This window comes from Cylas formicarius, unplaced genomic scaffold (assembly GCF_029955315.1).
Source record: "Cylas formicarius isolate icCylForm1 unplaced genomic scaffold, icCylForm1.1 PGA_scaffold_1__22_contigs__length_36826433, whole genome shotgun sequence".
NCBI classification, from domain to species: Eukaryota; Metazoa; Arthropoda; class Insecta; order Coleoptera; family Brentidae; genus Cylas; species Cylas formicarius.
In genome coordinates this window covers 25878233-25904064 of record NW_026844264.1, presented here as the reverse complement: position 1 = coordinate 25904064, position 25832 = coordinate 25878233, and the positions used below count along the sequence as shown (strand labels likewise).

The following is a 25832-nucleotide window of genomic DNA, read 5'->3' as shown; positions in this document are numbered from 1 at the left end:
AAAAAACAGGAATAAAACGATTAACAGAAAAGTTCATTGGGAATTGCAAAGTGCAAACCAACAAGTGTTAGTACAACCAAACGTATTAAACTACTGCGCGATACCCTGACAAAACAAATAAAATAAAAGTTACGTAGCCAACAAAAACATCACAATGCCTTAAAATTTAAACGTATTAAATATTGGTCCATTTTATGACACAATTCGTTATTATGCTCTTTTTCTTAATGCTAGAAACTTATAAATCATTATTGAACTGTAAAACTTTTTTCTTAATTAGAACTACAGTTACTTGACGGTAGTTGTTGCCGAAGTTCGTACTTGAAAATGGCTAGCTCACTTTCTTGCTGAGAGGTTAAAAGTCAACATTCGGAATTGCAAAAATAATTGCAGAAATAGTTGTAATGTATTCAATCGAATATGACTGGAGTAGTTGGATAGTCAACCATATAGATAATCAGAAGAAAAATACACCCGTCTTAAAAAAAAAGGAAATATCTATTTTGGACAATATAATGAGGAAAAGGTGCGGGTAAGACATTGTGGAAAACTTTGAAGGAAACGAATTTCAGGTACAAGAAAGAAGAAAGACGAAATTATCTGCTGGCGACGACGACATTTGGGAGCAATTAGACAGTTTCGATGGAAAAACAGAAATATCTATTATCTGGACGAAACTTGGGTAATTGAAGGATTTACCACTTACAAATCTTCCCATGTTGGTGAACCTGAATTGCGTTTAAGCTCGTTTGGTTGTTTATAGATTTCTATAGATTCTCATATTTCTCTTTGGTAGAAGAATTGATTAGTTGCAAAAATTTTAGTTTATCGAATAAGATGTGATGTATGATTTTTCATGTTCCTTGAGTCTAGGATATTTTTCGTCCTGTCTCTCCACCACATAAGTAAACTGTAAACTCCTGATATGTCAAACGGAAGTTTGTATTTGACGGATCGAAGATGTTGAGAGAATTTTATACAAGTGGTAAATCTAGTTTTAACGTTATTTTGAATATAAGGAACGACAACAGTGGAATGTGGAGTTGCTTTCAGACTCATTGTTTTTCGAATGTTGTGGTGAAGTGTATTTTTAACGGAACGCGTAATATCGCAAAAGTGGAAACTATTAGAGAGAAAAGCAAATGTAGGGTGTTTTAATTCTTGACTTGGGTTGAGATAGTTTTAAGGCTCTGTAAACCGGAGAGTTGATAATCGACAATTTTTGGTCCGAATGGTGATATGACAATGCATTAAGGTATCGGCCTGTGTGAGTAAAGTGCATGTTAGGCAGTATCGAATTTAAATGGCTAAGAAAATCGCGGAGGGATTCTTGACCATGATGCCAAATAACAGATGACTGACGAAACGTCAGCAAGTTTGATTTGAATTGAATTTTCTTTAAAAAAGGATTTACCGCTGGTAATAGCGCGAGGCAAGCCTTCATGGTGGTTCACTGGAATGAAAGCACCCTCAGGAAAAGATACAAGAATAATATAATTACATACAATCTCAACGAAAATGGATTTGTCTAGTCAAAACAGACTCTAGACTATCACGAAGCCATGATAGCTGATGTTTTTCAAGACCACTTCCAGCCAATTTCCGAAAGATATGCTGAAAACGAGATTCTAAATATGAATAAACCTTTTTGTGCGAAATTTGTTGTCCACGAACTTTGCTTTGCAGTTTTAATGCTATTTTTTATATACAAAATTGCCTAATTTTTTAATTCACGTCAGTAACGTTATGATCTCCATCACAATACCCATACTGTTTCTGAAAACGTTTGAAACATTTTCACTATATTATTAATATGATTTATTTTGTATTTTTCAATGTCAATAATATCCTAATTTAGCCACAACAAAATTCGAAACAATATTTGCGAAATGCATTTAGCAATTTTAACCGAATTCCTAATAAGCAGAACTGCCTTTTGAAGTTTTTTTTAATGAATATGAGCAACGACCTACCATCCACAGCAATACCTATATTATTTCCAAAAATGTTTCAGACCTTTTCATTCCTACGTTATCTGATCTTATTTTGTATTTTTCAATATTCCGGCTTATTACAAATTAATTATAATTATTCACTGCCGCATTGTATGCTATAACGATAAGTAATACAAAATTTTTGTCTTTCTTAGAATAATTGAAATGAATTTGAATGAAGAATGAAATGAATACGGTAGAGAAAAACTGATTTTAAATGCTGCGAGAAATCAGAACGTTACTGAAAAAACGTTCGAAACAGCACCCCCTTTACAAATCAACGAAAAGGTGACGTTTTTGTTTGTAAATATTAAGTTGTGGATGAAGCTAACGAGCTTGTGTCAACCATAAAAAAGATCGTGAATATTAAAAAAGAAATCCGCATCAATTGTCCAATGAAGTATAAGTCCGGCACCGGGACGGTTTCTTATCTTTCTGCCACAGCAGACAATTGCGAATTTGCGCCGATTCCGTGGCAGGAATTAATCTTGATGTTTGATGAAACGCGGTCATCACACTGACTGCACTTGAAGGGAAAGTTACGGTGTATTGAAGGGAAATCTTGATAGATTGTGACCTGTCGCAATCCGCGCACGGGTGATTTCAAAACATGAAAATTTGGCCGGTACTGATAAGGATGCGTCGGCGGTAAGGAAGGATAAAATGATGAATGCGAAGGCGGCGGCTAAGGAAGTTTTTGAACGCGTCGTCGTATAAAAATCAATTTCCCAGTGGGTGTCTGAAATACTTATATTCCAACCAATATTAGCGCGTTACTATCGAAGAGCCAGAAATTGTGTACTGGAAGACTTGTACTGGACGTTTTGGATGGAAACTACAAATATTGAGGCAATAAGATTCTATACATAATCCCGGATTACAGTGATTTTGATGTTTGAAAACGCCATATTTTCGCTATGTCACGACATTTTTTATAGCCCTCTATATCGTTAATATGTTTGTTTATTGTTAGGCATAATTTTTATGAAATTAAATGAGATTTGGCAACACTGGATTTCTCTCCAAAGCAACAGAGCTGGCGCAGAAGCATCAATACAGTGTTGAAACTTATGCTTAAGCTTAAGCTTATGCGCAGTTTGGTTGTATTGGTCGTCGAGCTATTGTGTTCGCGGCTGTTGTCTTCGTTGTTTATTTCTAGTGTTCTTGAACGTATAAACATGGAAAGAAGGCCTTGTGTGAACAATCCAAATGACTTTTGTAATATCTGTGGTAGTTATCTCGCAGTAAAGCAAATGCAAACTTCTTTTGTGAAAAATGTATACCACGCTTATTATTTTCTTTGAAACTTTAAGAAACTAGCAAAAAGGTAGGAAGAAATGTTTAAGTTTTGGAATCGCAGTGATAATTGTTATTGTTGTCCGTGTAATGTTCAAGGATTCAACAGAAAAAATAAGAAACAAATTGTGTATCCCAATCTTAACTCGGCTAGTCCACCATTTCCTCATGCAACAGATGCACCGATACCTACCGACCCAAAAGAACTAGAAAACGTCATATCGTCGGAATCTAATTCGGACCCAGACGACTCAGATTTTATACCAGATTTCAAAGAGCCCGAACTGTTTAACCAGAGCGAATTAAATGATTTAATTAGAGATTGGCACCTTCCAAAGTATGCATCCGAATTGTTAACGTCCACACTTCCTGACCAGCATGTACTTGGCACCTGGTGTCACATCAAGCTTTTACTCAGGAAGGACTAGTGAACTGCCACAATATTCCTGACTAGGATCCTAAAGTTTTGGAAACGCCCGCCATCACTAGCAACAATATTTAACGAAGCTGATGACTAAGTTTTTTTAGAGTAGGGAGTAAAAAAACGGAATTTCAAAACTCAAAATAAATTTTTTGGAGAATTTTTGAGGATACTTAATTGAAGTGTGTCACTTACATGTACCAAGGAAAGGGAAATTTCGCAAATAAACCATATTGCAGGCTAATTATAAAATTATGTGCTAAAGGGTTCATTGAAACCGTTCATTACTTTTAAAAATTTTAATTAAATTTTACATATTTACATTTTTTTTCTTAAATAATAAATTCTGTAAACGCAACAGAATATAGAATAGTTACAGAAAATTCAGAAAAACACTACATTGTCCCCCATAATATTTGCTACATTATATATATATATATATATATATATATATATATATATATATATATATATATATATATATATATATATATATGTTGTTTAACTTCATGCAATATTCTTTTATTTCCTATACTTTTTCCGACTTTCAGGTAACATTTTTCCGCTCAGATATTGATCGCAGTGATGCATGACCAATATCTGTCGATTTTGGTACTGAAATTAGACATGAAACCGTCATGCAAGTGCTACAAAACTCCAATTTTGTTTATACTAAGATTTCCCACCAACAATACATAAATGTATGTTCAACGAAGCTGGCACACCTAGCGTACCATCAGTGGTTCGAAATTTTGATTTACGAACCATCCCGTCTTGAACGGAGCAAGACGTAAGTCGACATTTTACTTTCTAGCTTGTCCTATTTCTAAAACTGTCCCAACCACCGGGTTAACTCAAAGGCATCGTATATCGAACTTAAACATGTTGTCCATAAGCAAAAATACAACTGAAGATAATTTGATAAAAAAACAACATTTAAAAAGTTCCAATTTATATTTCCTTCTAATGCGGTATCTTCTTTATACCGTCTTCTTCTTACAAAATAAATGCGGAAATGAACTGTTAGGTACCAGCAGGTTCCTTTATTTACTTAGTTTAAGGGTCAATACTGGGAATGTAAGTATGTCCCTACCATATTTGCTTACTTCCTACTTCGTTACAACAAATTTTCCGTTGCGAACCTCGTTAACATCGCGGGCAACACAACACGATCGATGAGTTATACCCGAACCAGCACACCCTCTAATTTCGAAAGAAATAAGCCTGATATATCTTTAATTATAGTACTCTCGATAACTTTCCTAATGAATTAATCCTGGGTAACCATTAGGTCAAACTGTAAATACGAAACGTATAAATACAGCCGCGATTACGGGTTATTGCCATGCCCCTTTTCATTTATTAACTAGTCGATTAGCATTTTTACCGATCAACTATCTCCATTGTATCTCATTTGTAGTTGGAGAAGTTATAAATTGAAAATGGGCGGACTTGTTGGGTTCTTTAGTCTGTGGGCTGGACCGAAACATCTTTCAGTTGTTTGTAATGGACGTTGATAAAGTAGGTTTGGCGTACTATTATCATTCCGGTTTGGCACCGCATATTTTGAAATCAAAACTCTAATTTCATATCGACTTCGTTTCGTTTAAAGTTTTAATAGATTGTTTAGTTTTTTTTTACCATATTTTTCACTTATTAGGACGCAAGTATTTTAGCCATTTGTTTGACATTTGCTTAAACAGATAAACGTTCACACTACAAAGTTGCAAACTGTGTACAGTAAAAAACTACGTTCTTTCTGCATGAGAATCCGTTCTGATATTATTACAAAATTACGCTGGTTTAAAGAATTTATAATAAAAAAACTAAAACAATTGTACGCCAAACATACTTAAGAATAAATTTCTAGAAAAGCAGTAAAAAGCAATGAAACGCCGAGAAGTAAGTCATATAGTAATTTACACAAGCAAACCAATATATAAAAGATGCACATACCAACATTTAAAAAATTTATAATAATTTTACTTATCAAAGGCGGCCTAGAAATAAAAAAAAAGTTTAATAAAAAAATATCATTTAAAGGGCGAGAGATGCGTATTGGCTGTTTTATGCAGATTTTTTTTTCAGTTAACCTCTGAAAACAAAGAAAACCAATATATAAAAGAAGAACATACCAACATTCAAAAAATTTATAATAATTTTACTTATCAAAGGCGGCTTAGAAATAAAAAAAAGTTTAATAAAAAAATCCTTTTTTTTTAGTTAACCTCTGAAGAAGTCAACAGGATTGTACGCCAAACAAACTTAAGAATACATTTCTAGAAAAGCAGTAAAAGCTAATGAAACGCGAAGAAGTAAGCCATATTGTGGCAGTAATTTACCAAAGAAAACAAATATATAAAAGACGCAAATACCAACATTTAAAAAATTTATAATAGTTTTACTTCTCAAAGGTGGCTTAGAAATAAAGAAAGTCTAATAAAAAATATCATTTAAACGGTGAGAAATGCGTATTGCCTATTTTATGCAATTTTTTTTTTTTTTTGGTTCACTTCTAAAGAAGTCAACAAGATGATTGGCTAAAAGTCAGCAACTTCGATTCATCAATACGCCGACGCAATAGGAATCCAGAAGATTTGTAAATAGTGTGCAAATTTATCTTAATTTTCGGTAATGATACTTAATATAGAATTTTTCATTCGAAATTTTAAAAAGGATGAGAGAATAAGAAATGACATTGAACCTCTAAGCTTGCTATTTTCTATGGAAGGTCAAGCTGGGCTTCATCAGAACTCTAAAAAGAAGAGAGAAACATCTATCAAACAGAGAATATAATTTAAATAATAATGAATACCTTAATACGATCTTTAAGAAAAAAACAAAATAATAAATCTGTTCACAAACCAAGTTGTGCGTGTAATTTAAATCCGAACCAAATAATTAAATTATCAAGTTTTATGAATCCATTTGTAGTAAAACAAACTTCAAACGTTATCGTGTTCTAAACCATGAGAGAATTACAGAATAGACATCAGAAAATCTCAGACCATGAAAAAGTTTGTACCCTGCATATGCACAATTTATATAAGATACGACTTTCCTTAAAAAGGATGATGTATCTTGCATTACATTTTTTCGGTAAATCGACACTCCGGTATACAAAAAAAATTTGGTATTGATAAGTGAGTAAGTAAATTTGGCCTTGTGTATTAGGTGATGCGAAATATATAAACTGAACAGCGGCAAGCCCATTGAAGGGACCACCGTGCAAATAGGGAATGGGAGAGAAAGAGAGGGTTCTTATCCGCCAGCAGCAACGTTTGGGTATTACAATGTCCGTCAGACGTTGTGTTCGAGCGTTATCATTCGATCTGATCGGCATCGTGTATCCAGACTCTTGTCGAATAACATCCACCAGCGTTAGAGTAATGTCGAGACACTTAACATCGATCATAGCAGCGATGCGGCAATGTCCGTATGTATTCAGAGACGAGAAAATATATACGCCCTCCGGCACTGGATACTCGAGTTGATAAAATTTTAATTTTTGCATGATCGTTGTGTACCACCTGTCTACAATCCCAAAATAAGTGTTGGTTAAATTAATCATCATTTATTAAAAATAACATCACCACCGGATCCCCAGACGTTATAAAATCGACTTAATAAGACGCTTGAAGAAAACAGGACGAGTTTGTTGGAATTGTTTTGGTCATAAAGAAGATGAACATTAAAAGTTTGTGATACAGTTTACTATTATTACAATGTTACAATATTTTGTTAACTTGAATTGGGTATTAGGTAGAATTTTGAACTAAGTGACACGAAGAACACTATTTTTCTACTCCCGTCTGTAAAATACCAAATACACACTTTGCGGGAAGCGTCACTTTACCGCGAAAGTGTCGTTTCTGATGGACCCGAGCCACTTCGGACATTTCCGGGATTTTACCGCACGGGTTTGAGAGCAATCGGTTGGCTTCGGAGATATTCTGACGGTTATGTCAGAGAATGTATTCTTGTTGTTTTGCGAAAATGTACCCAAAACCTAAAGGTCGTAGAAAAAGTATAGTATGCAACAAGTTCGGTAAACTTTTTAACTCGCTCGTTTATTAAACATTCGCTCCGCTCGTGTCAAATAAACTCTTGAGTCAAATACGGTTTACCGCACTTGTTGCATAATATACTAGTAAGGTAGGTTTCTAGCAGATGCGTCAAATCCAAATATGTACCCTCTACGTATTCTACTCTCAAGGGAAATAGAGAACCGATATTATCAAATATGCAAAGTTCTTTGTATCAAAGGAGTTAAATTTGTTCAAAATGGATATTTTTCGCTCATCTTAAAAGGATCACAAAATAGAAATTATTTGATCGGCATCTAACTCCATAAGAACGATCAATCCGGCTGCACAAATATATCTCTTAAAACTATACAAATTATAAGATAATCAAGATGGTTTCAACAATGATTTTGGAAGTTACCAACTAACCATCGAGAACTATAATATTATTTTCTTTTTTGCCAGAAATGAATTAAATTTAAATAAAATTAAAGGACGAAGAAAAACTCACCCTAATTTAGGGATATTAACTTGAAATGCGTGCTAATTCTACTAGTATTTCCTGTCTATATTCTACGAGAATATTTGTGTTACAATAAGAATAAAATAAGGATCTAAAGATACAAATTATTACGAAAACCAATCCTTTCTGAAAAATCTTGGCGTATCTGAATCCGAACTGTTTATTTCGGGAGAGGGATAAATAAACTACAGGCAGTAGACAGGTCGCATCACAGCCACAACGCTCCGTTATCAACGCAGGGCCTAACATCGGACAGGTAATGGTGTGCAAATGCGCGATACCAAGTCGACGCGGGGCGACGACGGGAGAAAAGGGGTGCATTTAACGCAGAAAGGGATGGCGATGCCAGACATACATTCACTTTATGGTCCCATCAGCTGTCGTCGAGATACTGGCATGCTCTACGGTGTCGGTTATGAATGGGATAGAATCCGAATTGTGTGTGTACCTGTTAAGCGTGCTTGGGTATTACCATTATACAATTTATTGCACCATTTGGATTAGACAGTCTTGGACTTACTATACAATTTAAAATAATGATAATCGTTTATTAATTCCAATTCCAATTTTTGGTTACAATAGCTTTTTTGTACTCTCTACCCAAATATCTCCAATTATGCACGGATCAAACGAGCAAGGGGTTACTTTGAAACGTCATCTTTATAACACACTATCTTGAAAAAATTAGAGTTTTCGATATTTTAGTTACTGGTAGTGTTGTGTTCTTAATTGACCACTCCATTGACCAACAATAGAGCACTTCTTAATAATGCGTATTTAAAAAAAATTATGCGTTTGTAATGTCAAATTTACCGATAACCATCTTCAAGAAATACCCGAATAGTTAGCAATTTGAGGAATCCCAATAAAAATATCCACTCCATTCAGTTCTCAGAACAACGCGATGTCGATGTAATGTACAATATAAATAAATATAAATTTCGTTGTAGTTCTTAAATTATTTTGGTCAATTGACTGTTCAAATGACACAAGAAACATTGACCGATCAATTCCACAACCACAACTGGTTTGAGTGCGATTGTATTGTATTGTATCGATTGTATTTTGATGTTTGTCAGTTCTCATGATCATGTCACACATCACTCAGTGAATATATTCGACCCGTTTTACTTTTGTTAGTAGATTTTTTACAAAACATTGTTGTTTTTGGCATAGCGTGGAAAAAATACAGTTAATATACTTCTTTATACTTCTTTATTAAACGCTGATGTCTAAACAAAATGGTGGTCAAAATGTCGTTTATGAAACTTCCACGCTACTCATTCTTCCTCTAGAATGGACACTATTAGACATTGCACATTAATTGAGAGATAATACTAGAGGGTAAATTACGACTTCTCTGTAAAACAACTGAGGCGGTCTCCATCGATGATTAAGCCATTATCCGATTCTTGATTAAACGAAATTACTACTATGGCATGAATAAAGTTTGCAGCAATAATTCGGTTTATACGCTACGAATCATCGTACGTTTTCTCCCATAGGAAAAGTCCTATCAAGTAAGACGGAGCATGTAAATAACAAAACGTACGTACCACAGCATTTAATAGAGAAACAAGTCGGAAAACTGACGAACAGACCATATTTTCCGAAACTAATCAGAACAGATGAAGCCTATAAAAACGTAAAACGTACAGGCAGACAATTTTATCGTATTAAAAGGCATTAGTTGTCCTTAGGAGTCCTTATAGCTTCTTACTCTGGCAAGAAATCTAAGAGTTGTGAATGAGTCTTTCATCAGGTAAAATGGCTTTTCCCATGTAGCGTGCTTCTTTATGTATGGTGTTATCAATTTCAACAGTTCATAATACGATCTAGCGTCTACTCGCAAATAATTGCGCGAGTCGTCTGGCATTTTTTATCTTTTAGAAGTTTGCCATGTGAGTGCTGATTCCGTTATAGAAGTCACTGCTTTGACCATCATATTTTTTCCTTGTTTCTTTTACTATCTCCGAATGAGGTAAACGAGTATAAGAAATAACACTAACACTTTTTTCATAATCCATAATGGTTGCCATCAATCACCACAAATTGAGAACAAACTGATTCAAAAACAGAAAAGGATGTATTAGAGCATGCAAATCGGACGTTTTGTATTCCGTTTGGCATGGTCAATAAAAAGTACGATAAGTAGCAGTAAGCAGGCTCACCACCCTTTCCGAGCCACTTCGGACATTTCCGGGATTTCACAGCACGGGTTTGGCAGCAATCGCATGTTTTCGGAGATATTTATCACGCCTTGAATTTTGACATTTGTCAATTCTGAAGGTCATGTCAGTGAATGTAGTGTTGTTTTGCGAAAATGTACCCAAAAACCAAAGGCCGTAGAAAAAGTATAGAATGCAATACGTTCGGTAAACTTTATTAAACACTCGCTCCGCTAGTGTCAAATAAACTCGTGATTCAGATGCCGTTTACCACACTTGTTGCATAATATACTATTTTTCTACTCCCGTCTGTATAATACCTAATTACACAACGATGCGGGAAGCGTAACTTTACCACATCAGTTTCGTTTCCCACGGATCCGAGCCACTTCGGACATTTCCGGGATTTTCCCGCACAGATTTGGGAGTAATCTGATGTTTTCGGACATATTTTCCACGCCTTGAACTTTGCCGTTTGTTAATTCTGGCAGGCATATCATGCAAAAATGTACCAAAAAACTAATACACATAAAAATGTTATGCAATATATCAGGCAATTTAAATACTTTAGTAGTTTTTACAGTTTGTATATTAATATCTTGCCATTTTCAAATATCCATGTCTCAAACAAAACAAAATTGAAGGTTAGGACCTGCTTTTTCTTGCCTATACGATCTTAAAAATTTAATCCTCTTAAAAGCTCTATCCTTGGATGATTTTTTTTCAATCACAGTCTCTTTCCTTAAATAAACTATTTAATGATCAATTGTAAAAGTTAAATTAACAACATAACGTTTTAAAATTGTGTTTAATCCGTTGTTTATATGACATATCAAATAAATACCTCTCGCTCTGTCTAAGGTACACAGTTAAAAATATATAAGAATAGCAGAACCGATCGGAACGATAAACGAATAGGTTTAATGGTAACTAGTAAATATTTTGTTTGAACGGTTTATTATTCTCAATTTGTTAAATTGGGATTTTTTCGTGACGGTCGTAGAAAAAGTATAGTATGCAATACTTTCGGTAAACTCTATCTTACTCGTTTATTAAGCACTCGCTCCGCTCGTGCCAATTAAACTCCTGAGTCAAATGTCGTTTACAACACTTGCCGCATAATATACTATTGACAAACTATTTGGATCATTATGTACGAGAACGTACATAATTTGGCTTGGCTCCTTTTTTCGTTTTCAATAGGAAGTGAAGAATAGCAGACGCCTCTCGCACACCCGCCAACACCAAATCAGAATTTCGATTCACCAATTTGTGAAATTACCTCAATTCGTTTAAAGCTGCATACGATAAATACGAAAAAAATATTTACATAGCGGCGTTTTAATCTCCCGATGTGATTTCCAATTTTATTTGACTTGTCTTCCCGTTATCAATTTATTCCATATAATAAATATACCTAATATTTATTTATTTAAAATATAATCGGGCGGGATGGCTGAAATATCATTATTTATGAATTCCGCCGCGTTGGTATTTCGAGTATTTTATTAAAAATAAACAAAAATTGATGCTTTTATCGCCAACGGTGGAATGGTTCAGGCCGTGTCGCAGTGATGAGCAAAAACTGCACCGATAAAAAATAAATCACGTTTACCGAATGGTTTAATGCCAGTTTTCGTATAAAATATTTTATTCGCGTAAAATATATTACAATAATTAAGATGTCAATGTTGTAACAAAAACATTTCTGCTCAAATTGGATGAAACTTCCACGTGGAACAAGAGCATAACAAAAAAACTTCAAGTTTCTAGTGATATTTTGTTTAGTGAGAAGCTTAGATTTGTGAGCGTTGAACAAAATAAAACAACTTTTGTTGCACTCACAAATCTCAGAATCACGTACATGACATGATTTTATGATAGTGATCATTTCATTGTTACCACCAAATCTATAGAGATAATGTTTTGTTGTCGTAAGTTGCAAAACGTTTTGTGGTAATTTTTCTAAAATGCGACCTTATGTTCAAATTTTAATTAAATGAAAAAATCGAAATTGCTTATGAAAAAATTCAATATTTTTAACACTATCTATACAATTAGAATTCACTTTTAGAATTTTTCAAAGAAACTTTCACAGGCTACTGTAATACTAAAAGAAAAGAAATAAGAAATGTAACATCAAAACCAGATTTACCACTTGCCCAAAAATCTGTCAACATCTTTGATCCGTCAAAGACAAAATTCCATTCGAGATGGCAGGAGTTTACAGCATTAAATGCACATGCGGCAAAGAACACATTGGAGAAACCGGATGAAAAATATCAAGAAGGCTCAAAGAACATAAAAGAGCATTAAGACTAAGACAAATAAAATCATCCGCAATTACCGAACACAATCACGAAATCGGACATAAAATTTTATTCGATAAAACAAAAATACTTGCATGTAATCAATTCTTCTACCAACAAAAAATCCGAGAGTCTATGGAAATCTATAAGCACCCAACAATCTTAACCGCGACTCAGATCTCCACCTGTCACCAATATGGGAATGGGTTATCAGAGACGGTGTTTATGCCCCCTCATTTGGCTCCGCTCAAACAATACATAAGCAGGTACAGAGTGAAGTGCGAGACAGTTTCAGTCAAGCTCTGAGGACGCCAACAGGATGATTGGCGAAACGTTAGCTAGTTCGACTCAACCAAAACCGACGCAGGAGGAATCCAGAAGTTTTATAAAATGCATTTTTAAGAGTGATGAGTTTGTAGAAGAAAGTTTTCTGTTACTGTTTTCACTACGATATGTCATTTAGATAACGGCAATAATTACAATAAAACAGGTTTTAGATAATTATGCATATATTGAATTTAAAACACGTGGGCCCAGAATACCCCATTTTAACATTTTAGGAATTAATGTTAAAAAAATTATGCAAGCATGTGAGAACTCTTGACATTTGATGGTATGAGTAAATCAACTACAAAACCTACACAAGAAATACAAATTTGTTTAAAATGTATAAAAATCAACCAAAAGCATTGGAAATTTCAATGATAGATCATGTTACAAACTTTTTTTTTCGTCAATTTCGATAGTAAATTTATTGTGCTGTAATGTAGTGGACTGTATTATCAACTTCATTATTTGTATTGTGGGTTAATTGCGATGCTAAAAAAACATAACGACGGAATCCAGAAATTCGGTACATATCAGTAATTACAATATTGACAAAATTTTACCTGCCCTTTTTAAGAATAAACACTTACAGGAAAAATGTGGATCAGGATATAGCGTTGAGAGTTGGAATTGCATCCTAATAGAAACGCACGTTTACAAGAGCGCCTTATTAGTATTGTACTAGCAGCATGTTTTTCTTTTAACATTTTTCTATTTTACTAAATCAATACAGCAAGATGCAACAAAAATTTCTCTAAACAGTGCTTAATGGCATCGAGAATACTTGCAATTATTTATCACAGTAATACTTATTTATAACAATAGCTAAACATGTTTCTATGGGCATAAAAACAGTGGTTTTTAATATTTATTTAGATTTTTGGAAACTCATTGTATGTTATCGTAGCTAGCAAATAAGGGATAGTAAGTTTCATAGATAGTGTTCTGCAGTATATATCTGATATTATTGATAATATTTAGAAATTAAATGATATTGTAATTATGTTCATCGGTAGTAATCATAATTGTTAAATTCATGTTCAAACTCCAATGTCTTACTAAGCCTAACAATATTAAGTTTATAATTACATAACATAACATAATTAAATAACAGTTTCAAAATTCTATTCTGAAGCATCAAGCGTCAAAATTATAGAATAATGTAAAAATTTATGATTAGTAGCCATTGAACGATCTGTGACCGAACAATGAATTGTTATTTTACAAAAAACTGAGAACATTTTTCTGTAAAACGGCTGGAGAAATGCAGGAACATGAATCCCCACAAAAGATCTTCTTTTCAATGCTTAAAAAATTTGCTTCCCCAAGAATTGAAGTCACTGGACTATATGCCACGGCATACATTCTTTTCTAAGGTATTGCAAGAACAACTTGTGAATATCGATTTTTCCGCCACAAAGACTTTGTTTAAAAACAATATTGTCGCATACATCGGTGAAGAAATTCATTGAGTCGTTTTCGTGAAGATAACTCCATTCAGTCACTTGGTGCGTAATTTGACCCGGTGCCTATAGGTGGAATGATCAGACCAGGACAACGAAATGAGTGATCAAATGACTTAGAATGCTGTTACTGAGAAGTATGTAAGTGAGAGTATAGTCAGGCCGTCCATTTCGATCATGGTCATGGTAAGATAAAAAGTAGCAAACACTAAAACAAAGCGTACCAAAACGGTTAATATATTTAATTTTCTCATAGGGTAAACTCTTGGCTAAAGAAAAAAGTTTTTTTTTATTTTGCTGCTTTCCTTCTTTCTTATGTATATAAGAAACAAGGAAAGTAGGCCTAGTTAGGCCTGAAATAAGGTTTAGTCGGTAAAATATAGGCATACGCTAAACAACAATTTAATTGTTGGAGTTTCCCAATGGTGTCTTCTGAATGACTGACTGACCAGCACGATTGTCCGATTTAACGCTTTGTGATTTCTTTTTTTTTTGAATCTCTGGTACAGACTACTAAACCAACTACGACGTCGTAGGTGAATAACAAAATTCAGCGCGTTGTGCAAAAATGCAATTGACAATTTTATCAGAAAAAAAACTATATATAAGATATATTCGTCCAGCAAGAAAACTATTATTTCCTGTAAAACGTTAATTTTGAGTTCCCTAGTTTTTACCGTGCGATGATAGTAGCAATCCGCACCGCCACTGGCTAGCACTGATATGATCTTTCGCTCCAGCGGTATCAAATAAAACAGTCAAGTTGAAACGATGAATTTTCAGTTGGAGGGTGCTTTGGCAGAGCCTATTAATATCATTCGTTATCTCGTAAACCCTACCACTATCCTCGTTCAAGATCTCGCAAAACGTGGTTTTGTGTACTTTGAGTTATGTGTAATGAAATAATATTGATTATGATAAACATACTCCGCTAAATCAGTTTAACATACTACGTTTCAAATCAATATTCTTATAAGATAACCAATGCCTATTTTACCATGTAGGTAAATGTAAATTTTACCATGTAGGTAAATGTAAATGAAATAATAGTTATTTATACAAAAAGTGAGTCCGGTAGTGTTGAAAAAATAAAAAAATTAACACTTTTAAACTGGTTTTGAACCCTCCAACTTTTTTTTTTTAATTGGTACTAAATGTGTTAGGAAGGAAATACTAATTTCCAATAATTTCGTTTTTCCGAATTATTTGTTAGTCCACCTCTTTTAATTTAATTTTAATACCTTCAGATCTTGGTTTGGTTTAAAATGGTTTAAAAGTGGCCTATTCTGTGTAATCATTTCTGTTTAATTTCTTGATAAACAAATCTCACAAAAACAGATCGTGGGTCAGTTGATAAACAAAATTTGCTGGATAATAGTATAATATGCAAAAAGTGTGACATTTGAGTCACGAGTTTATTTGGCACAAGCGGAGCGCAGCAAAGCCAGTATATTATAAACGAGTCACTTACAAATTATACCAAACGCATTGCATACTATACTTTTTCTACGACCGTTAATTTTTGAAAAACAACAAGACTACATTTACTGACATAACGCGGTGCGGTAATATCCCAGAAATGTCCGAAGGGACTCGGATCCGTGGGACAAGAAACTCACGTGGTAAAGTGACGCTTTCCGCAAGCTTGATCGGTGTTTAATTAGGTATTTTCGAGAAAGGAGTAGAAAAAGTCATGAAAATGGTGTGTATCGGATTGCTACCAAATTAGAGGGATTAATTAATATCAATAAGGTATCTGAAAACAAAATAAGACTCGAGAAATCTGAGGCAATCTAGTTTATATTTGGCAGAGGAGGTTTCCAAAAATGTTCATACAGTCCAAGGACAGTGTTTCGTATATAGCTTGAGGTGATATTATCTCAAATACATATGGTATTTTGGAAAAATACTAGATAGGGCAAGTCTCATTTTGGCGGCATTTTTGGATAATGTTTAACCTCGATACAAATTCTGTTGAGCTAAAACTAATGCAAAAATGGTTCTGCGAAATCTAACCTATACACTATTCGTATTCTCCATAATATTTAATTTGCCATTTTACGCCATATATTTTTCTTAATAATAAAGTTAATTAATCAGCCACAAACGGTTACTGTTAATGAGTTATTTTATATCTTATTAAGTTGGTTTCCTTTAAAGATTGCTTTATAAGTTACGTGTATGCAAAACGTGGGAACAGGGATTTGATCGCATCGAACCGAGGAAAAAAGATCCGAGACGGATAAAACCTATTGTTTTTTCGATGGAAACTGACTATTTTATTAAATCAGAGGCTGTTACTTAGTGTGACCATTACATTTTCTCTTTTTCATGAGAAAAACAAACGGCACTCGAGCAAGGTAGCAGCTAATTGGATATTGCACTTATAACGATTGCTAAAATGCATTTTTCATAGTCGCGTCAGTAGCAAAGTCAAATAGTCAAGTACTAAGAGCTTAATTGATGCGGACAGAGTGTTTCTAGAGATGAAGATCTGGAGACAATGTATGATCCGTTGGGCTTCAAAATGTTCGGAACTTTTATCTTCATGATAGTCGAATCTAGAGCCCGTAATAGTCTTTGCAGACAACAACAAGCAGTTTCGAATAAATTCTGTTCTGATCCAACGTGAGTGGTGATGAGTTTTCCTTTATTGAAAGGTACTTTTGTCAAATATTATCACATATTGTTGACCATTATCCCACACGGGGAGATTGAAAATCACACTTTCATTCAATTTACTGTTAACAATATCCAGGATATTGGCGTTTTTGTGAGTAGGAAGATTTCTTTTGAAGCTCTATCTACTCATTAAGCATCAAAAGTGATTTCGACGTGCCATAACAGAAAAATCTACCTGAATCTTCCCTGTCATGTAACCATACGTATGAGGGACGCAATTACTTTTTGGAGGAGAGTCCGTCAAAAGACAAGATGCTATACTTTGAGACACACTTTACCTCACTTCAGGAGTAGGATATAGAGTACGAAAAGTGAATATGATTTTAAATATTCATAAATAGTTTGTAATGCAATGTATGTAATTCCATAACTTAAAAAATTTCGAAGTTAAGAATGGCTATTAATAGCAGTATTTAATCATAAATTAACATACCTCTTTTGAATAAACTAGAGTTTTAGGGTTGCAGATAATCTGACGATAATCATAGTTTAAAGCGGACCTAAGGAAAGCAAACTCCATTTCCCTTTCAAGATGGAATTTTGTTAACTGGGTAAAATGTTCTATTATCCCGTCACATTTTCTTTCGCCTTTCTCCCCACCACTGACTTCTGGCTACGGGAGCTTATCGCCAACAGCCAGATTGAATATATTTCATGTGTTTTCATTGAGTCGGACGCTATCGTGGTCGGCCACCGACGTTCTTTATTCTCTATTTTATCGGATCATGCACCGATGCCATTTTTAGTGCTCCATCGCGAACGCAGTCATCGCGAATTATATTTTAGAATATTCTAATGTTGGATGAAATGTAGGTCCAGTTCGTCAGTAGTATTGATCAAAATTTCAAATAGCGGACATCGAAAAACATTTACAAAAATCATCAATATCCAATCATTTCCAAAAAAGGCGATGCACAGGCCTGAAACCTCCATATTTACCATTTTTATTTTGTCAATGGATGGAACTCTAAAAAGATTAAGGGTTTCACCACGAATCTTTCTTACATTCCCAAAACTTACTTAATTCAACCAATACGTTCAAGTTAAAGATTATTTGACATATCCATGACGGGCTATATACACGGCCTACTTACAAATAAACAATATGTCAAAATATATAATTTCGTGAAAATCTGAACTTTTAGTTCTTATTTATTTTGATAGATGAATTTTCATCAAGTAAAAGCCTCCTCCGTTCAATTCGTTTTTATTTACTTGATATTAGAATAATTAATATTTCAAGTATTATTATACTTATTATTCTAATAAACTACCTGTAGTAACACCGTTGTCGCATTGCTTCATTAAGCAAAGTTGTCTCTCTATTGTATGCAAACTTAGTGATTCAAACTGAAATAAGGGATTTTTAAAAACTTTACAATATAACCTTTAACCCTGCTTAATGACCTCTATTATTGCAAAATTTATATTTTTTCACTCTCTCGCATTACGAAGTACAGTATAATAATGTTCTTATCTGAATCAGAAATGTTCTTAAAAAAAAATAATCAGTAACTTCCAAAATAATAGCAAAATGAAGAACGCATATATATGTCTGAACTGGTGGTGATGACATGGCGATAAGGTTCTTACCATTAATATTTCTTAAAAATCGATTTTAAAACACTCTTATTACGACCTTAGAACCAATGAATCACTGCCAGGTTTAAGTAAGATTTTTCCGTTAACATGAATGACAAATTCGCATTATAGTATTAGAACATTTCATTTTGGTTAGAAAGCGAAAATGTAAGTGCATTGGAGCTTTTCCCCGTTTGTTTCGATTTTGACTTCCAATGCCAACTGGTCGCCTTCTAACCGAATCAGTACCTGTCCGACCCTCTTCTGACGAAAACCTTATCTCTAGACGGTTGCGTTACATCTGTTGTCTTTCCTGCCTTAATCGATTAGATCTCGGAAAAAAACTTTAAGAATTACCAAACAGTTGTCAACGATCGAACACTTTAACCTGGTATACCACATGTCGTATCAGAATACATTAAACCCTACACGGCCATCGGTCGATCAAATTTTAACGGTTTACTGGAAACAACTCATTTGATCCGCTCAAAATTTCAACTTCGGTATAGTGTGTGAGAAATTTATTGGAACTGAAATGACGTAGAATCAGTCGAGTGGGGATTTTTTTATGTGAAATAGTTAATTTTCGAAAAATTAACTGAACTGTTCAAATGGAAAACTTATTATTTTTCAAAACAAATAAACATTGTTGTGCTATTTTTTTCATAAGAATATGAAATGATATAATAAATAAATATGATAAAATGAGTTCTGGATTCAGAAAATATCACATAATAACTTAAAGCTTAAAATTTTCAACATTTTTATAAAACTAAAGACAGAGAAGAATAATATAAATATACGAATAAAATTATATATTATAGTGTAAGGCAATTTTCTCCAAATCAGTTTTTTATTTTTTAAATTTTTATTGAGAAATGGGTAGGTTAATAGCGAGATTAGTAGAGTTAACCAGTATTGATATAATTTACCGTATTTACATTACATTTAATACAATCTAGACAGATTGTCAAAGATCAAAAGTCATAATCAAAATACTATCAATGTGACTTTTAATCAAAAGGCCGTTATCTCCAAGCTCGCCGACAAAAAGCACTCAAACCAGAGGCAGAACAAAACGTGAATTATCCTAGGAGGCTTTCTATTATGAATATCACCAAAAATAGATGCGTAAGACAACTGTCACTTGAGATTTACTGTAAGATGTGTAAATTCGCACTGGTTTATGTATTTTGCCTTTCTTTAACATTTTAAAGATGGGGTAGATTAAAATATTTATTAAAAATACGTAAGAAAATAAAAGAACAAATTTTTTTAACGCAACAGCAAAATTACATTTTTCTAAATTTATAATAAAATTAAGATAAAGGAGATGCCATCTAGCAATGAAACATTTAACAAAGCCTTCCAAAAGCTTCAATTTCACGACAATAAAAATGATAATCAATTAGACTTTTAACTTTATTTTTTCCTGTTTTGTCGCCATAATTAACTGTTAATTAATTAATTAAATTTGAAGATTTGCGGAATAAAGCAAGTGATATATATATTTTTAACGGATAAAAGAAAAGCTTTGCTGTTGCATAGGCAAATATTGAAATAAATTGGTGTTCTAATAAATAAGTTAATTAAAAAAATCCCTATAGCTTACGAATGTTTTTCAAAAGATACGTCATACGGTATTATGCTTAGAACTGGTAACTCCTAATATGCTATTAAAATTTTCAGAGAAAGAGGGCTATCAAAGGCGTTGCCAAAATTAATTGGTTTTGATATTTGCTGATGTAGCAAAAATGTAAAGGTCTTCTTGTAGATTACTTAGGTAACTTAATTTATTAGAAGATTGTAGTGGATGGTTATATTTACAATAGTCTTGGTCGAAAACAATCTCGTCGACACACCGCCATTTTTCAATGCAAATGGCGGTATACATCAGAAGGGAATTCGCCGTTTGATTACGGACAATCACTTGTTCAAACATTGATAAATAACCGAAAGAACTACGTAAACGGAAAACGCCAGCAAACCAAGAACTAAAAAGAGAAGAGAGATAATTCGGGGACGAGCTGAACGTCCGAAAAAAAGAGCACGGGAGCACCTCGTGGGTAGTTTTAGCATAAATTTGAATATATTATTTGGATACGGTTTTATCGTGGCACCTTCTGTTAAATTATACATGCAATTACCGGACTTATTAGGGCCTGATTATATTCATTCACTCGGCCTTGAACGCCGATAAAGTGATCTTATTCATACCGAATTTGCATTCATAAATATTCCCCAGATTGATGTTATCGCGCGTTTGTTTGATTAGCGGATTCTTTTTGCCTGTTTTCCTTTTTTTGTGTCGTTCCTTATCGGGCCAATTTATCAGAAGGCCGAAGGTGTTGAATTAATTTGAGTGTGAGGCGGCCCAGTTGTTTCGGTAGTTTCGAAAAACCACCTAAACGCAAAAAAGTAAGTAATACAAAGCAATCACCCTTACCTTTACGCGGTTCGGTATCAGAAGAAAACTCTACTGGCAACTTGTCATGGGCCTCACCTAAAAATAACAATATTGTTAATAAAACATCGTCCCAAAGTTCAAGTCCGGCAAATTAAAACTTATGGGCGTGTCTTCACAAACACCCTGTCATTAGAGTTTAGTAAAACTCTGAATGTTTTAAAAGACCAATTCGAAAACCTCAAAAACCCTTACTTAATTTAATCCGACATAAATATTTTCCAAAATTAAAGGCCCGGTAACACACTACTTCTAATTCAATTTTAAAAAATTTTGGTGCTAGATGATGATTATTATTATTAGTTTTACAATAACCGTTTGTGTTCCTTGTGTTTTCCTGCTACTGACTTGTTCTTGTTCTGTAATGAATAAGTAATGAAAAAGTAATGAACTTCTGCTTCTGCTAGTATAAACATAGCTGCAAAATTACGGAAAAAATGTTGTAAAAAAACTAAAGTTAAAAAAAATACTGCCCAATCAAAAAACCTTCTGAATGTGAAAAAACAAAACAATTTCTAATTTCAAGCACAAATTCGAAATTATTTTAGTGTTAGTGTGTTAAAAATGTGCTTTTGCTTTTTAAAAAATCAAATCCTTAAAAAAAATAAAAAATATATTAATTATTGAAATTTATCTAATATAATTAAAAAATAATCAAGTTCTTGTTCAAATGAGCAACAGTCATTTTTAAAATACTGAGCTAACGAAAGAAAAAGTCGAAACAAGTTGATAACAAAACCTTCTTCAAACATCATTTAGATTTAGGTTTGACAAATTTCGGAACAAAGTAAATCTAAAATAATCATACCAACACAATTTCATTGCAACATTCAGTAATAAATAACATACACATACAAAGATATCAAATATTGAAAAAATTCGTAACAATCACCGAGATATTTTCAATTATTTGATAAAAAAATATACTTTTTTGAGATAGCGCGACGCGCTTCGATATTCATGCAATTTAAGCAACAGAATATTGTTTCTAGCTCACCATCGGAGTCAAATATTAAACTTAATTTACCAAATGATTTTCTCAAAAAATAATATGGATATAATTGATAAAAAAAACGTATATGCTTAGAACTATATATATAAGATTCGAATCCGTCACAAATCCCAACGCCGCATTTGTGAAAACATGTTTGTGTTTTTATTTTACGTCCTTAGCGCCCGTGGCTTAGCCGTTTAAACAAAACTTTTTTCACGTAACAGGGTATTTATTTAATAAGTTTAATTGTTAAATTTTACTTGAATGTTAAATTCAAAGTCACAGGTATTCAGGGTGTTTTTTTAATAAAATTTTAGGGCGATTCTTCAATTATCCCTATCCCTAACTAGTAGAAATTGATCCAGTCACAAGAAAATTTAAAATACTAAGCGATAGTGGCCCCAAAACAAATCCGGGCCAACAAAAACGAATTAAAAAGATCAATGTGTGTTAAAGTGTTAAAGTCCAATGTACAGGGAATTAAATTTTAAAATTATTTATTTTTTATATATACAGGGTGACCGATAAGTGCTGGAGCGATATTAATTTTAAAATTTTAAATGGATTAATGTTTTTAGAATACTTGCCAAAAATAAAGGTAACTTTTATTAGAATTTTGTGTAGTTTAGACAGAAATTTTATTTAATTTTAATGATTGTTTCAACGAATGATGGGACAATTTATTAAGCTTTCACATTTTTAAATAAAGTTTTCGTCAATACTAAAAAACTCCCATTTTTTTAAAAGGCATAATAGTAGTAGGCTGTAGTAACCAAATAAGAGTTTATAATTGTTTTAAGTGACGTCATAATTAAGAGTCAGAGTTTGGCAGATGTGATTTTAATCAAGCAATATTATTATTACTTTATGTTTGAAAGGTTTTTATCGAATTCGAAAAGTCTTAGAGAGATCAAAGAAAGTTTCCTGTAAGACAGATTCCAGAGAAGAAACTATTTATGCAAAGTTTAGGCAAGATGGTAGCCTTGTTTGTTGCTTTTAATTGTTACTGTTACTTGTTCTAAATTTTTAAACTTCTTTCATAATTATATATATTATTTTACAAATGATTAGGTTATTATACGTATTACCGTACCTACACAAAAGGCCCATCATCAATTGCAAAAATCCTTAAAATTAATTAAAAAATAAGAATGTTCTATTTCTAAAACCAATAGATTTAGGTATAGGATATATATATATATATATATATATATATATATATATATATATATATATATATATATATATATATATATATATATATATATATATATATATATATATATAGCACATTATAGGTATTATGACCCGCTTTGAGAAAAAATACCGAAATATGCGCGTCTCATTTAAAAAGAAGTTGAAATTAAAATTGAAGAAAATTTTAAAAAAAAATAATTTTAAAATCTAATTTAAACTATAAAACTTTTGCATAAACAGGGCCTTAATAAAGTGCCCACCCCGTACGAACTCATAAACGGCGGTTCACCCCTCATAAATTTTGTATAAATTTGTTTTAAGAAATTTCCCAAATGTAACATTTTTAAATTCTTCGTTAGCGTTCATTAAAAAAGTTGAAATTTTCTGAGGGTATTAGATAAAACACCGTCACATAGTCGAAATTTTTGGGTAACTCAGTACTAATATCGGGCCGACGGCGCTCGATATCGACCAAAAAATAACGGCAAATGGAATACGATGGGTGAAAGGCAGGCGTTGCAGGAACGACGTCGGCGTTAGCAGGAAATGAGACGCTGGCCGCGACGCACCAGCCTCGACTTATCTCCACGGGAATATAACCGGGCCGCTGCTTTCAATTTATTTTAATAAATCCGCCCGTTCGGGAATATATCAGCGCATCAGCCAATCCGAGTACGAGGCGAGATAAAACGTCTCTCCTCGCATAGCCGTCGGCGACACTGCACTCACACCACCAAAATCGCACAAGGGTGTAACTAAAGTAAAATCCGTTTCGGAAATTGTTGTTGCTTTTTTTATGTACACATAATATTTCAATTACTTTAGTGCACAAGATTCGAAAGGGCGTCTAATCTCGTGCCGATCTGTTAAGGGAAAACTATACCTAACCAGCAACAAAAATAGTATATTATGCATCAAGATAAACTCGTTCCAATATCATCAAATATGACCCGCAGCTAAAATTTAGCAAAAACCCATAACTAAAGTGCCGGAAATGTCCGAAGTGACTCGCGATTGTGGGCAACGAAGCTGACGAAAGTGACACCTCCCGCACCCGTAATCAGTATATCACTGGGTATTTTAGAGTGGGGAGTATAAAAAATATATTTTCTCTCAAATATAACGTATGCGGATCGGACAATTAGACCGATTCTGTTTCTATAGTACAACCAAAAATATAGTGCATTTACTGCTTTGACGTTTTAAGTAATTTATTTCATTCTGCTTCTTATATTTTTGTGCTTTCTACATAGCTCTTCGATTTGTGAACAACAACAGTCTTTTTTAGAAAGACTATATTGCGGGTAGATAAAGGTACGTCATAAGAATACAGAAAAATATTTATTAGAATCTTACAATTAAACGTTTTTTGAAGGTTCTTGTTTTTTTAAACTTTAAAATATGGAGATAGTAGAATGAAGCAGATGTTCCCCTGTTAGAAGAAGACATGAAAAACAACGCAGAATTTGAAGACGAAGTGGAGATGGTAGTCGAACCTAACGAAAAAAAATTAGAAGGCGAACTACCTCAGAAAATAAAAAAACGGATCCATTTGTCTTTGGATACTAAACAAATTGTTTTGAATGTTTACAATTTAATAAGAAATTCAGAAGGGGAAGTGGAAGCAGCAATAAAAGCAAGTGAAATGACCAAAGTTCCGAAGTTAACTGTAAGAAAAGCGTTGCAAATGGAATAGTAACGAAGGAAGTGAGATCTAATTAGGCATATAATCTACCTCGCTTATAAAATGAATATTGCTTTAATCCTAGAAGAACTGCACAGCAAAGTACTGACAAACTTAAACATTACTTGTGCCAAAGAGTCGTTGCGTACTTTTTTGAAGAAAATGAATTTTCAGTTCCAAACAATTAATAAACGTGACGCCAGTAGCGATAGTGACGATTTTTTAAATGACTGATACTTTATTATTATTATTATATCTAATATTTGGATATGAATAATGATACTATGTAGAAATGTAATGAAATCGAACGTAATAAATTGTTACTTTCTACTAATTTTTTTATGTACAGGTTCCAAGAATAGCTCGGCGAAAAGGATTGAAAACATACATGTTAGTATAGCTAGATAAATTCCTAAGACGTTCCTGGAATGGTTACGGGTAAGGGTCTGCTCGGCAGGTTGTACTATAAGGTTTTGGAGCAATAATCGCGGGGTCAGTTGAAAAAGCACTATATTTCTGGTGAAGTATACCAACTGTGGTTTCATAACATATTGTTAAACCCTAAACCTATGGCGTTGAAAATTGCTTATTGCTTAGTTCCTAGTCTTATGTGTGATGATTCTGCATCACACATGGCAAGTCGCTCCCTAAGGAATCCGTAGTAATCGATTAAAAATACTTGATATAGGAAGGCTTTAAGCTTA

The 25832-nt window shown here is 33.3% G+C and overlaps 1 protein-coding gene across 2 annotated transcripts in view; it reads right to left on the bottom strand.

Moving 5' to 3' along the window:
• Window positions 1-25832, bottom strand: part of LOC132696788 (zinc finger protein ush) — a 213301-nt gene that overhangs the window by 120784 nt on the left and 66685 nt on the right. Inside the window, exon 2 of one of the 2 annotated variants that reach the window (XM_060661816.1) lies at window positions 21236-21292. The exons of the other annotated variant lie outside the window; for it this stretch is intronic. Coding sequence (XP_060517799.1) covers window positions 21236-21292 — 57 coding nt within the window. The remainder of the gene's footprint in view (window positions 1-21235; window positions 21293-25832) is intronic. 2 annotated transcript variants of the gene reach the window in all.